Source organism: Galleria mellonella, unplaced genomic scaffold (genome assembly GCF_026898425.1).
Source record: "Galleria mellonella isolate WM207_F2 unplaced genomic scaffold, CSIRO_AGI_GalMel_v1 utg56, whole genome shotgun sequence".
In the NCBI taxonomy this organism is placed as follows: Eukaryota; Metazoa; Arthropoda; class Insecta; order Lepidoptera; family Pyralidae; genus Galleria; species Galleria mellonella.
In genome coordinates this window covers 4,922,443-4,938,436 of record NW_026442117.1, presented here as the reverse complement: position 1 = coordinate 4,938,436, position 15,994 = coordinate 4,922,443, and the positions used below count along the sequence as shown (strand labels likewise).

Below are 15,994 nucleotides of genomic sequence, written 5' to 3'. Positions count from 1 at the left end.
TGTAATTCACCGTTTGTCCCTTTCCTATTATTGTTGCTTGAAGTCGATTTTTTAGTTTCTCTATTTTACAAGTTTACAGGCGAAAATAAATATTTTACATGACGTTCGGTGATGAATCGCTCAGCACCCATCTACACGGACCATAAGCAAAAAAAGTAAAATATCTATGGTCTTATTCAATCTTTCCATGACGTGCAAATCAACATTCACTCATAATCCATTCATTCATTCATTGTACTTTGATCAATTTGTTCAGTGTGTTATGAACTCGATTCGCTCGTTTATAGTAATTTTCTTTCATTTTGTTACATGGAATAGAACAATAGACTAGTTTTGCTTAATCTCGACTTCACAATCAAAGTATTAGTGATAATATTATTAGATTAATTTTCATTATCTGATATAATTATCATCAAATAATTAGCAAGAATATTAACATAAATTTTGTTGCTTATTTTAACCAGTACCAGTTCGTGTTCGTCGTCGTCACAGTCAAGAGGTAATTATTATATTTACAAAATGCCTAGAAAGGTGTACGTTGTTGGCGTTGGAATGACGAAGTTCGTCAAACCTAACACTGGTGGAGATTATCCAGATTTCGGCAAAGAGGCTGTCCAGGAAGCCCTTAAGGATGCTGGTGTCAAATACGAGATTATTCAACAGGCGGTCTGTGGATATGTCTCTGGAGATTCCACATGCGGTCAGCGTGTCTTGTACCAAGTCGGCATGACCGGTATACCCATCTACAACGTCAACAACAATTGTTCTACAGGTTCAAATGCTCTCTTCCTCGCCAAACAGCTTATCGAAGGTGGGAATAGTGATGTAATATTAGCATTAGGTTTTGAAAAGATGGCAGCCGGTCCATTAGGTGGCGGTGCATTTAATGATAGAACAAACCCCATGGATAGGCACGTCATGAAAATGGCAGATCTGTCTGAGATAGCGCCCGCGCCCATGACACCACAGTTCTTCGGGAACGCAGGTATTGAGCACATGAAGAAATATGGCACAACAGAAGTTCACTTTGCTAAGATTGCTGCAAAGAATCACCGTCATGGTGCAAAGAATCCCCGCGCCCAAAGCACGAGGGAATACACAGTGGAGGAGATTTTGAACTCCAGGAAGGTCTATGGTCCACTAACTAAATTGCAGTGCTGCCCAACCAGTGATGGAGCCGGTGCTGCTATCCTCATGTCTGAGGAAGCTGTCATCCGGTACGGCTTACAGAACAAGGCCGTAGAAATCCTTGGTATGGAAATGGCTACTGATACTGCTGCTGTTTTCGAAGAAAACAGTCTCATGAAAATAGCTGGCACTGACATGACAGCACTGGCTGCTAAACGTTTATACGAAAAGACAGGCATATCTCCCAACCAAATTAATGTAGTGGAACTCCACGATTGCTTCTCCTGCAATGAATTGATCACATATGAAGGTCTACAGTTGTGTGGAGAAGGTGAAGCTGGGAAGTTTATTGATGCTGGTGACAACACATATGGGGGCAGAGTGGTGGTTAATCCGAGTGGTGGATTAATAGCTAAAGGGCACCCGCTGGGAGCGACTGGTCTGGCTCAGTGTGCTGAACTCGTGTGGCAGCTCCGAGGAGAGGCTGGTCCCAGACAGGTTTGTTAATGATGTGCAGCCTAAAAGAGTTATTGTCTTGCGGGTTTGTGTCACTTGGGAGACTTGGGCGTTTCACTATTTCATATTGATTACATCTCAGTTTACACTTTGTTCAAGGATTCATGTTATTTGGGAGACTGGAGCTTATTGTGTTTGTTTTATTCATATGATTTCTACAGTTAATAACTTCATTTTGCATATTACTTTAATAGTATCTTATCAGTAATTTCAGGACTGATAGAGTCCCCTTTTAGTATTTGATAAACAATGAACTTTGAAGTTAATTAGATATCATACAATTAATATGGCAAAAGACTTCCGAAACCTTATTTAAATACTTATGCACACCAGTATTACTCAATAAAAAGTACTCTGGGCAATAAGACAAATCCGAAAAATTAGGGATAGTTTTTTTTAATGGATGATAATGAAATTGTTACCCCGCCTGTGCTAACAGTATACGCTGGCGGTGCACCAGTGAGGGTGAAAAGGCAGTTAGCCCATCGTGATGTTACACCTAGAATTTAGCACGATGGTGTCCAGGGGGGACCGCGTGGAGGACGACCTGACAGGGTATATATAGATATTGCTAGCAATGGAACTGGTAGTTCGCATTACCAACAATCCCTTCCCCAAAATTAGGGCTAGTTAGCACCATGGGCATTACATTACATTCCATTCATTTCATAATGGTGTTTTCATGTGGGCCATTAGGTTTGTCATTGTGAGTATTATAATGAATCGACCTTCCTTTCATGTTTCTAAACAGTCTCAAAGTCCTAGTCCGATATTATGTGTAGTTACAAAAGTTACGACGAGTCAAATGTCGCGATAAACAATCTCGAGTAGCAGTTATCAAATGTTAGGCATAGAAAATTGCCTGCGAACACATTGTAGGTACCTATTGTTTTCGTAAAACTAAATCATTTTCGAGAAAGTAATATTTAATAGTGGTAATTTTAAATTATTATATACTATTCCTAGATATAATAAAATTGTAACTGCTAGCTATCTGTACATGGAAAATATATAAGAAAAACTATTATAGCGAGGCTTAAAGAACGTCATAGAATCCAAAACAATCATTTTTAGAATTTTATTCTGTTTGTCTGTACGTTTGTGCACGCTGATCTAAGAAACGGCTTAAACGATCAGTCGAATTGGCTGAAACTTTTTTTTTTTTATTATATGTATTGATTTTTGAAACTTCTGTCTACTCGTGCGAAGCCGGCTCGGATCACTAGTGTATAATAAACACTTTGATTATATATCTTTGTGTACATCGAATACGGGTCAACTTTTTGTCAAATTAGCTGATTTGTTTTTTATTTATTAATATTCTTATATATACATATAATATATCTTGACGTATCTATATTTTTTATATTTATTAAATTGTTTAATAAATAAAATGAGTAGACAAAATAAATATAGAAGTTATAAAGGAAACACCCTGTCTATATAATCTAAGTATAAAAATTAACAAATTAATAAGTATAGGGCGTGTCGGTTAGTTCGTCCTGCTGTTATTATGTATGCGAGCGTAACCACACTCACATGCACAGTTAATGACCTGTCGGAATAGTCTAGGTTGGCAATACTGGTTAGTACCTAGACTATTCCAGAATAACAATGATTAACCAATTGCTTATATTAACTTATTTATATACAGAAATTAGGTTTTACATATGTCGTTTATTTCAAACTAGCGATCCGACTCTGCTTCGCACGTATAGACAGAATTTTTAAAAATCAATACACACTCATATATAATAAAAAAATTTCAGCCAATTCGACTGGTCGATAATTTTATAGCATTTTATGAATGAATGAGTATACTTTATTTGCATTATACAATATAGGAAATAAACAAAACAATTTACAAATACAACGATACAATTGTATAAGTACAGTAAGGCGGTCTTATTGCTGTATATTTATATTTGTTTCTTTATATTGATATAGCTTTTTTATTTATGAACCGATTGAAATAGACGCTAAATATTAAGTGGAGCAAACTGATAATGTAGCGCATTAGTGGAAACTGCATTCAAATTGGTTATTTTTTTTTTGAGATTAGCGTTGCATAAACGTACAGACAAACAGACGAAAATTCAAAAAAACATTATTTTGTGTGTTTATTGCGTTCGTAAAGCCTCTCTATAATAGTTTTTCTTATATATCTTCCATGTACAGACAGCGAGCAGTTACGATTTTATTATACGTATTAATTATTCAGAATGTATTACTGGGGCAAAGTCATTCGAAGTGCAAATTCCACGCATGTTCTGTATATGCCAATCACAATTTTATCAAAATTTGCCATTAAAAATGGTTCATGAGAAAACATTTGTGACGTCACAACATCAGTGGGATGTCATAATAAAATTGAAATCATATGCATCCTTTTTAGCCGACTTCGAAAAGAAGGAAGTTCTCAACTCTATTGTATTTTTTATGTTTTATTTCTACACTAGTCTACACTTCTACATCTACACCTACACTAATATTATAAAGAGGAAAGATTTATATTTTTGTGTATATGTTTGTAATGAATAAACTCAAAAACTGCTTTGCCGATTTCAAAAATTCTTTCACCGTTAGAAAGCTACATTCATCCTGAATAACATAGGCTATATTTATTGCTAGAAAAAATTAGGGATCCTTACTAAAATTTTAGTAACGTAACTCAAGATGTAAAAAATGCTATAAAATATCTTTCGTCGCGTGCGCTGCAGAAACTATTGGTGATAGAACAAAAGTATGTTCTACAATATTGAAAAAAATATCAATAACTACAAAAAACTTAGCGATACTATATGTCCAACTATTATCGTTATGTCACAATAACCACTTTTTAAAATGTAAAATGTAAAGATGACTAGCTTTGTTTCGTTTAAAAAGAAATTACGTACCAGTCAACAATTGGCAAACTGTTTTTTTGGTACGTTTGACTGTCCGTGCTTCATCTATATTTGTTAGATCTAAGGTCGTGCATAAATGTAAGCACTGACTTTGTTATCAAATATTTAATAGGTATAATTATACAAAAAAAATCCATAAATAATCACGATAATTTCATCAAGGTCTTTTTGATAATAAGAAACATCCTTATGTGATAGCGATTAAAAATGATTATCACTGTTATAGGTCTATGAGTCAGCTGTGAGCTATGTATGTATGTATGTAGATTTTTTTTTATGAGTGAAAATGGTATGGTAACCCCGCCTGCACTAACGGAATAAGCTGGCGGAGCACCAGTGAAGGGTGATCGATGAGAATGAAAACAGGCCAGTTAGCCTAATCAAAAAATATAATTAAAAAAATCAAAACGATATTTTTAAATATTTATTTTGAAAAAAAAAATTTTGTATCATTTTTGATACTTTAGGCATTACGGTGATCAAAATATTTAAATTTATTTAACAATGAAACAATGCAAGCCTCGGTATCAAATTTGAAACTTCAGGTATTTAAGGGTTAAGACATTTAATAAAAAAAAACCTAAGTATTCCAACAATAATTTATAAATAACCAACACGAGTATAAATTTAAAAATCGTATTGGGAACCTCCTTTTTTTCTAAATCGGTTAATAATTTAAGATTTTGTACTGCAATAAAGTGGCTACTTCGATTCTGGCGAAAATATCAATATAGGTTAATTATTTACCCTTTTTCATAAAAATTAAAACAAATCTTATTTAAATTATTATTTTGTTTTGTCACTTTCTTTCAAATTCAGAATATAGCACAAGAGAAAAGAGACAAAATAGTTCAATAGCTTAAATAGTTTTACGAGATGTAGACGTTTTTGTGGATAAAGGGGTTAGTGTTTTATTAGCGTATTACAATTGTAATGTAACTCTTATTTCCTGCAATACTATTTGTATGTTATTCTTTTAATTAGCATTTAAAAGTGGCTTTATCCATAGATTTTGGAGTTTTTTGTTTTCTTTATCATAGAGGTAAGTCCCTTCCCGCGTGGACGTATAATTGCCATTCGAAATTTGAAATCATAAAATTTTAAATAATAATTCGAATTAATACCGTTCTTATTGTGAAAAAAATATAATAAAATATTGCTTAGGTAATTACAATTATTTAATTTTATTGGTTTATAAATATTTAATATATATTTTTTTAAATTCCAAGAAATTGTGTAATACTTTCGACATGAATCGCCAATTTTACTCGTACATTCTCTAATAACGAAATCTCAAAACTGTAAGTGATGGCTCCCTTTTGTAATTTTGTATGCATATATCTATGTATAAATTGACGGGTTAAACAATGATACAGCAGATAGGTACTTCATTAATACGCTAATATATAATGAGTCAATAACGCTGGCTTGAATAAATTAGTTTTATTTCAACCATAAACTTAGAACGTATGTTTTATTTGTGTTGATCATAAATTGTCTATGGAACATTTCGTCCTCTATCGTTGCATTTTATTTATTTAAAATAAGAATAGAGAAGTTGCTGTCCACTATTACTTTGGTCACGTTTTGTGGTTTTTTTTTTTTTTTGCGGAACAATATCTAGTTTTGTTATTAACATTGTTTTTATATACAATGTTATTTTCCAACAAATTTATAGATAAGATATGAAATTTAAATATGCTTGTTTACACAAGACTTTAATGTTATTATTATTTTATTGCACTAAGTATTAATTAGGTTTGAAAATGTTATTTTGTGTTAAGAAGAACCAGCAAAAGTTACTCTTTCTAAATTATATCAGGTATGAAGTAGTTTAAAAGGCATTTAGAATATAAACAATAGCATAGTTATTGATATCAACAATACATTAAATTTTGATATTTAATACTTTCACGCTGCATTTCATAAAGAAAATTAAATAAATAAATAAGATACAGGATTTAATGCGATCATTTAGACTCGACTAGACTAGAATATATTAGGTAAATTATCATAGTTTCCCCTTTTCTTATAAACCATAAAATAAATAGGGAAAAATAGGTAATGTTTATTGAACAAACCAGTCCCTACAAACGTTCTCGAGTATGATGAACGAAGTAGTCATCGTTGTTCTTTATTATACCTATCAAAGAATATATATATACATATACAAAAAATCCAGAGTTCTTAAAAAATAATTTACATACTAAGTCTCTTATGAATACAGCCAATAACACACATATATATATGTGTGTGTGTGTGTGTGTGTGTGTGTGTAAAGTTTAAAAAGCGGTCTTATCAATAAAGCAATCTCCAGACAACCTTTGGGTAGAAGGGAAAAGCAAAAAAGACGGTATCTAGTTGGTGCAAAAACTGTGTAACTAAAAAAGAAAATAAAAACGTTTATGATAATAGAATTTAAAAAAATATTTTGTGATACTTTGTTAGTTAATAAATATAATGTAATTCACTGATAAATTTAACATATTTTATGTCGTGTTAGTATTGCATCCTGTTATCTTTATGCATAAACGTTATCAATGCTAGGTTATTGCTCCATATATGTATGTAAGATATAGTTAAATTGACAAGATAGATTTGACCCCTTATGTCAATTTATATTATCATTAGTTTTTACCCGCGACTTTGCTTGTGTGACCGGGATAAAAAGTGGTTTTGATCCTCCATCCCATATAGGGCGTGTTGTGTTTACACCCAATTCCATAATGATTGGTTAAGGCACTGAGAGGTAACAAACTTCTCTTACGACTGTCTTCCGTTGGAGTAAACAGAAATAATGGAAAGCCAATTGCTTCGATTCAAACAGACCTCTTTCGCTTTCTCCACATTTATCAAACTTTTCATATATGCTCGCCGGTTATGGTTGTTTTTTTAAACTAGTACTTTACTAATTTGCTTACTTTTAATTTGGCCTTTCTTCAGCAGGTCGCCTATTTGGTCGACATACTGCGTGTATAGGGCGGCCCCTACCGAGATCGCTTTTATTCGTGATCGATTAATCTCTTTCGTAATTCTTCTTTCATCCATCCTCTCCAAATGGCCAAACCAATGCAAAACATTCCATTTTCGAACTTTGTCAATATATCAACGCGTTGAATGTTGAATAGGTTTTTTTTATTTACAAATGTAAATAAATAAAAAGAGTATTTTGCCACGAATTCCAAAAAGCCAAAAAGAATGCCAAAAATGCCACGAATGCCAAAAAGAGCCCAAACTCTTCTTATCTACGTAAAAGGATACCAAAATATATAATTAATACTATATTACTTATTGCGTTACTCAATAAATTGGAGAAAAAACTATATTGTAAAGTTAATTTTAAAAATAAAAACAATACATTTGTGATGGAACGGCTATTAGACACTTGTGTATTAAAATGATCAATGTATGCTTAGGTTACAGTTTTCTATGAAAATTCGTATTTGGTTGTAATCCATTTTTTCTTGTACCCAAATATGTTTTGTGATTTATTTCAAACGAAAAAGCAATAATTTTCGTTGTCACAAAATTTATATGGTACACTATCGAATGCAATGTACCAATCGAATCGATTCTACAATCGAATGGTATAAAAAAATAAACAAAATCGCTTGCGAATCGGTATAGATATCACATAACTTACACGATATACGGGTGAAATACGACGTTCTCTTTGAATTTACATCAAAAGTACTTGTGTTATTCTACAAATCAACTTTTCTTACTTTCACCGGCCTCGAATCGCGGTGTTTGGATAAAAAAAGAATAATTTGTCTATGGTATTAGATTCTGTTATGTGTCCTATCACTTTTAAGTAGTCAAGAAGATAGTAATAGGTGAAGTTAGTAATAAGTGGCTATCGTTGATATTTAATACAACAATTTTGCATCGTTTGTATACCTTATCAGCAATTTATTTATGCAGTCAAGATCATATGACTGATATGAATCAGTCGATAACTGTCCACTGCTGAACATAGGCCTCCCCCTATTGGGAGATTTTTCCAGTAGTTGCCACGTTTGGCAGGCAGGTTGGAAACCGCAGTTAGGTTTTGGTAATGTTTTAAGAGGGACGTTGCTACCCATTTCTCAACCGTTAAGTTCCCTTAGTGGCCTCGTGCAACACCCATGGAAAAGGAAGGGATGGTCCATTCTATGCCAGGATCATACGAATTTTATTTATGCATTTATGACATAACGGTATTCACTGGCGGGACGCCAGTGAGGGATGATAGGTGAAACAGGTCAGTTAACCATCGTGACGTATGCAACAAGAATTATTCTAGGGGGGATCGCGTGGAGGTCGACCTAATAGCGTATACTACTAGCAATGAAACTTAAATTTCATTGCTAACAATCCCATTGCCCCCAGTATGAAGTGATATTAGGTTTATATATGTTATTAACCGTAGTGTCTTATTCGAGTGAAAGTTTTTTAGTCTAAGTTCTAACGGTTTTAGAAAGTTGTTTGTTAAATTTGTCATATTATTGGCTATGCCAACTGGACTAAAATAAGATTTTATATATAATATAACTGTACTATAAATTCAGTCTTCAAGGATACCTAATAATCTGTACTGATATTATAAACAGGAGAGATTTCTTTTCCTACGCGTGGATTTTTAAAAGAAGGAAAACCAATTAGAATAATTACTTCTAAATGACGTAGTAAGTTAAATCATACATCAGTTATTATTATTATGATTATTATCAGTTTTTATATCAGACCTTCGGAAATACAACTGTAAAAACCGCATCCAATTTTGTACAATAGTTTTTACGTAATGCCGGAATAAACATACAAACAGACAAAATTTCTCTTATTATGGTCCCTCGTAGCATTTTTCCCAAATATCTCCCATGAACAAACATTGTCTAGTTGCAATTTTATTATTTTTAAAACATATTTATTTTCATTTCTCATAGTCGTTTGTTCTTCAAGTTGGGTAGGTAGGCACCTCCATAGTAAGGTTGTGTAATATCGCCATTAAGCAATATCGAATCGATACTGATTATTTAACGTGAATATCAGATATTGTAACTATATATTTATATTTATGTGTGTACTACTATAATTTTGTTACTCTAAGTTTAATTTAGTTGATTGTCTTTGCTGTTTTTTTTTTATTATGTAATTTCCTAGCTGTTGTGTTTTCTTTAATAAAAAATAAATATATTTGGTACCGTTAAAAACAATGGTTCAGGCACGGCTTACACGGCCTCTCTTACATACACCTTCTATTTTATTAAATTTTAAATTGTTGACTGTTATTTATAACATACACTTATTATTTTTAATAACTTAAAAAAATAAATGTTTACATAACTATTTATTCTATATTAGAAAATTAATACATAGCATAATGGAAAGAAAGTAGTCATAAATGTGCTTTTTACTCGGCCGTTTACTCACACGAACCGTTCGTTCAATCAAATATTGAAATACTTATATCTTATATAATCTTAGCTTCTATCTATTAAGCACTCATGATTCATTTAAATCGAATCTGTTTTAGATATTACTAATATCGATATCCGCTATGGTCGTTTAGTAGAAATCGCCATCGTGCATGTGGGTGCATGCATGTTATAGGGTTATAACCAAATGAGGCCAATATCTATCGTAATACTAATTACTACAGCAGTACAAAAAAATATCTATCGTGGCATATCTGTTACTAAATCGGTTCACACATATGAGTGTATCGCATAGAGTCCGATATTGGATATTAGCCAGTCCTGAACGGCTGTGTTGCTAGCAGATAATATCAAATATATAGTTGGTCAATATACATATATTGCAACTATATACAGTTAATAATACCCAAGCCTACTCGATAGACTTTAAACTTATAGTCGGTTCACCTTTGTGTACGTACATGTATAATATTGTAGTTAAGATAATTGAACAACATAATTTTACATTGACAAAGATACGTGTATACGATTGACTTTTTTTCGTTTATTTATTATATTTCGTCATAGTCGTAGAATACTGACGGATCTGACAAAGATTACATATAAAGATCCGTCACTATTCTACGACTATGACGATTTAATAACTGGAGGATATTTTTATAAGATTTTTTTTTTTTTAAAATACAAATTTTAATTTAAAAATTACATGGAAACACTAATTAAAAAAAAAATCACGATCTTAAAGTACAAAAATTGAATTTAGTTTTCCACATTCGCCGACGATATTTACTTACATTACAAATAATTAAAATACAATATCTGTCCATCATGCATGTACACATGTCAAGATTCACCTTGGTGTTAATAACGGAATGAACATAAAGCGAAAATTTAATATTACTGTAATATTAATCAATACGTTGTACCTTACAGGTGCCCGGTGCCAAAATAGCCTTACAACACAACTTGGGTCTCGGTGGAGCAGTCGTTATAGCCATGTACCGCAAAGGATTCACCAATGTCTCCCCCAACCAAGTTGCCGCCATCGCCAACAGTCCCGAAGACTTCAAAGTATACAAATACATGCAATTCCTGGAACAGGCTATGCAAGATGACGAAGATAAACTCGTCGAGAAAGTACGAGGCATCTACGGTTTCAGAGTGAGGAACGGACCCAATGGCGCGGAAGGATACTGGGTGATTAACGCTAAAGAGGGCAAAGGAAAAGTCACATACAACGGCAAAGAGAAACCCGATGTAACATTCACAATTAACGACGAAGATGTGGCTGATCTGATTTCTGGCAAACTGAATCCCCAGAAGGCATTTTTCCAAGGAAAAGTTAAGGTACAAGGAAATATGGGGCTCGCGATGAAGCTTACAGATTTACAGCGTCATGCCACTGGTAAAATCGAACAGCTTCGGTCTAAACTGTAAATATCTCTATATATTAGTTAAGTGCGAAGTAATTTCTTCTTGGTTACGGAACTGAGGTATGGGGTATTTTAAACGACTATTGTATAGTTGCACAAGGAGTTTAGCGTCTGGTCTAGTTTTATACTTTTAATTTATAATTCCAAATAGTTCATAATATGCTGCTCTCAAAATATTTCTCTATGGGTTCTAAGTTTTATTTGTAAGATTCTCTATTTATATTTTATTACGTGTTATGGTCATGTCCTCTATGCTATACCATTCCAGTGTATATTTTATCAATGTCATTATTGTTTCTATTAAACAGTTTTATATAAACATATTTTTATTATTCATCTTTGATTTATCGCCAAATATGACATGTAATTATCACCATTTCGGCTATTCAATGTCCACTGATAAAGAGAGTGTTTATCAGTGGACTTTACGTTTAGAGTGGCACAAGTAACTAAAGTTTTTCAATAGAACTTAACAAAAAAATAGAATCTAGTATCATTGAAGTTGTCGTAGAAACACTTCGATTATTATATTTATTTATTTAAATGTTCGTTAAGTTCTGTTGAAACCGACCAAATGCACCTTCTGCATCCATCGTTTCGCAACAACGCATTTATCGTCGTCCTATCTGCAAGCAGTGAGCGATCGCTATACTTTCTTCTACAGTGTCAAAACCAGACGAAAGTTATATTGTTTACATTAGTATGTCCGTTTCATGTTCATGTTAATGGTCGAGGGATGGGCAACGGTATTCCTACTAAAAATCACCAAAACCCAACTGCGGTTACCAACTCGCCTGCCTAGCGTGACCACTACTGGTAAAACCCCCTCATAGGGGAGGGCTTTGTAAAAAGCCAATGCTCTCTTTCCAATTAATCCCCAGAATATACAAGCGACCAGGTTTTTTTTAATGGATGACAATGGAATGGTAACCCCGCCTGCACTATCGGACTACACCGGCGGGGCACCAGTGAGGATGAAGCAGGTCAATTAGCCCGTGACGAATTTAACAATAAATCAATCACGATTGTTTCCAAGGGGAACCACGGGGAGGTCAACCTGACAGGGTATATTGCTAGCAATGGGGCTACTAATCCCCATTACTAACAATCGTTTTTCCCCCCAAAGCGACTAGGATAAAAAAACACAAAATTTGCTAGTGAATGAGACTACTAAAGAAAGTAAGACCACTGGCTGGTGTGGTGGGAAAAACATAATAGGAAGGGAGTAATAGGGTTCAACAGCCCCATTGCTAGCAATATACTCTATCAGGTCGACTTCTACGTGGGTATCGCTGGAAACTATCATGATTAGTTCTTGTGGAATTTATCAAGATGGACTAACCGGCCTGTTTTCATCCACACCTGTCATCTCTCACTGGTGCCCCGCCGGTGTATACCGATACCGCAGACGAGATTACCATTCCATTTCCATCCAATAAAACCCTGACTGACGTGGTGATAGTAAACTAATATTATCCTTTTATGGACATTTTAAAAAGACAATGTCCAGTAGCGATGCGTAAATGGTCGTTACCTTGTTAAATTGGTCTGAAAACATTGGTTGCAAAGGTGTATGTCCTCTTAATGGTAAGAAGAAACTGCATACCATATACCTACATTTACAACAACGACAACAGGTTTTGGGTACTCGCACGACATTCAAACTATTATCGTGATCTTGAGTCACCCAGTAATTTACTGTTATTTTGGAAGTTTCAAACCGGAACACAACATACAAGTTACTTGTGGACAGAATAAATATATCCTTTCTATCTAAATGATTTTGCCCAAATCCTCCCTTTGTGCAAAATAATCGGCGTATTTTTTTTTTTATACAACAGAATGGCAAACAAGCTGACGGCCCACCTGATGGAAAGTGGTAACCGTTGCCTATAGACATGAGCAGTACCATATATGTAGCATATCTATCCTATTTAAGAGCTGCGCTCTCGGTGGAACTCTTGCCACTCGCTGCGACTTTCAGCGAGTCTCTTCACCTCTTGATACAACACGAAACCAATTCCTTCCTTGATCTGTCTGATGTAACTATAAGTTGCATAAAAAATAAAATAAAATAATGTCTTTGATTAAAGATTAAAGCTTTACCCTTTATTCTGAGGTGAGCACGGCCCATCCGGTACCCTTCTAAATGAGCCTATTTGTAAATATAAATGAATATTCTGGATGGACACAGTTTTTTTAATGGATGATAATGGAATGTTAACTCCACCTGCACTATTAGAATACGCTGGCGGGGCACCAGTGATGATAGGTGAGGATGAGAGCAGGTCAGTTAGCTAATCGTGCTGAATTCATTACGAATTAATCACGTTGGTTTCTATGGGATACTTTTTTTTTATACTACTGCGTACTGCGTAGAGATTGACTTACTAAGTGGATACATTGCTAGCAATGTACCCACTCAGGTTTCCCTCCCTTACTTCCGTAAGGACAGTTCTATTTACTGTCTTTACACTTATTTTTTCTTTAAATAAATTCCGTATCTCTAACATCCTGTTTCAATATTTTCCAATGCGTGATAAGCCCACACATATGCCTCTATCTACATTATAATTTACACAAAACGGGCTTAATAAGCTAAAAGCACTCTCCCAATCAACCTTCGGGGAGTAATAGAATTCATGAATTCGTTACCTACACAAATAAATTAAGGCAACGTACATGAAAATAAGTGAGATAACAATTTAGCGCTCGGACAAAGTGCTTGCTGTTAATTTGTTGACGTGTATCGTAATTGCTAAAGTTTATTTGTTTTACAACCTTGATAAATTAAAGTAATTAGCACAGTGAATAAATACATCATACAAATATGTTTATTACAAGTATTCGTAGATAGTTATGAAAACAAATTATCTGTAAGGTTATCAAGGCAGATAGTGGGTTGCGTATTAGATTACATCTTTGAAAAAAATTTTATGTATAAAAATCTCAGTAGCACTATTAAATGAGTGTACATTTACATACCTTTCTATTAATGGTCACTCTGGTACCTCTTTTTTTTATTTTTTTTTTATACAACTTAGATTGGTAAACAAGCTGACGGCCCACCTGATGGAAAGTGGTAACCGTCGCCTATAGACATGAACAGTACCATGGATATAACAGAGTAGACTGTTTCGCTTATGATACTCCCCCATGCGTTGCCATTCCTGAAGACTCAGGTGTTATTCCTCTGTACCCTGTAAATTCACGCCATATCCCACCCTTCAAACCAAAACACAGCCATGCAAACACAGCTGCTTCACGGTTGAAACACTAATGGGACAGAGGTACCCAAGCAATCGACTTATGTACAAAGTCTCCCTCTGGTAAAACCTAATAAATAATATAAATACGTTTATAAACATCTATAAAATATAGATGAATAGAAACCACATACATAACTTCTGATAGGAAAAAATAAAAAAGTTTTTTTATTTTAAATAAACTGGGATTTAAATATTTTTGAATAGTCATTTTTTCATTACCGCCCATTAGGAACGCAATTTTAGCCAAAAAATCGGGCAAAAAATTCAGTTATTGCTTTTTTTTGAAAAGTTTAACTATATAAATAATGCGTCAATACAAACTACTAAGCGGTATCAGATCATAAAATTTAAAATATATAGTATATAATTAAAACAAATCAATAAAATAAATCGGTTGCAATGACCAGAGCAGACCAATGCCTGCAGGCAGTACCCGTTAACGAGTGTGACGGGGGAACTAGCCATCTTTGCGGTCAACAATATTTCAGGGAACTCAATCACCCGGCCCACCACGCCACCAACTGTTTGGACATTTTAGTGAGCATGACTTACTCAAGGCTCCTAACCACGTCATAGTCAAATTTAAATAATTTCATACTACATAACAGTTGCGTCACATAACAAGTTATGTTAAACAGAAAGTCTAAAAATATAACTTAACGCTAAATTTGGTGTTATGGGCTTTGAGAAGACCCTTTAGGTGGAACGACGAACTTAAATACATTGCAGAGAGTTATTGGATGCAGGTGGCTCAGGACCGTTCCTTATGGTAGTCTATGGGGGAGGCCTATAACCAACAGTGCTGTCCGCTGCTGGTCACTGAGATGATGAATCATACCAAAATCCCTTGAAAACAGGGGCCCAAAAAAATAAAAATTGTTCATTCTCGACAGGGATTAGGCGCCTGTTATTTTATTGTCATATATTGTGTTGTGTTGGGCATATAGGTTCTACAATATTTTAGGCGCTATATTATCGCATAAAATTTATTTAAGATAAATATTTGTATTGAATTACTAATAATAATAACATTCATTCCATTCGTGTTTCAACCGTGAAGCAGTTGTGTTTGCATGGCGGTGTTTCGGTTTGAAGGGTGGGATATGGCGTGAATTTACAGGGTACAGAGGAATAACACCTGAGTCCTCAGGAATGGCAACGCATGGGGGTATCATTGGCGAAACAGTATACTCTGTTATGTCCATGGTACTGCTCATGTTTATAGGCGACGGTTATCACTTTCCATCAGGTCGGCCGTCAGCTTGATTGCCATTCTAAGTTGTATAAAAAAATTGCATCTTAAATAAGATTAAATATTGGCATAA

General features: G+C 34.1%; 1 protein-coding gene across 1 annotated transcript; it reads left to right on the top strand.

The window, feature by feature from the left end:
- Window positions 1-223: 223 nt before the first annotated feature.
- On the top strand, window positions 224-11,723 carry LOC113516295 (sterol carrier protein 2). The gene is made up of 2 exons (XM_026900693.3): window positions 224-1,626; window positions 10,901-11,723. The coding sequence occupies exons 1-2, from the start codon at window positions 520-522 to the stop codon at window positions 11,402-11,404; spliced, it is 1,611 nt and encodes a 536-aa protein (XP_026756494.1). The 5' UTR covers window positions 224-519; the 3' UTR covers window positions 11,405-11,723.
- The last annotated feature ends 4,271 nt before the right edge of the window (window positions 11,724-15,994 follow it).

Bases quoted from the DNA above. Each gene is read 5' to 3' on its own strand.
- LOC113516295 (XM_026900693.3), top strand. From the start codon at position 520: ATGCCTAGAAAGGTGTACGTTGTTGGCGTTGGAATGACGAAGTTCGTC. The intron at 1,627-10,900 runs GTTTGTTAATGA...TGTACCTTACAG, and splicing joins GAGAGGCTGGTCCCAGACAG to GTGCCCGGTGCCAAAATAGC.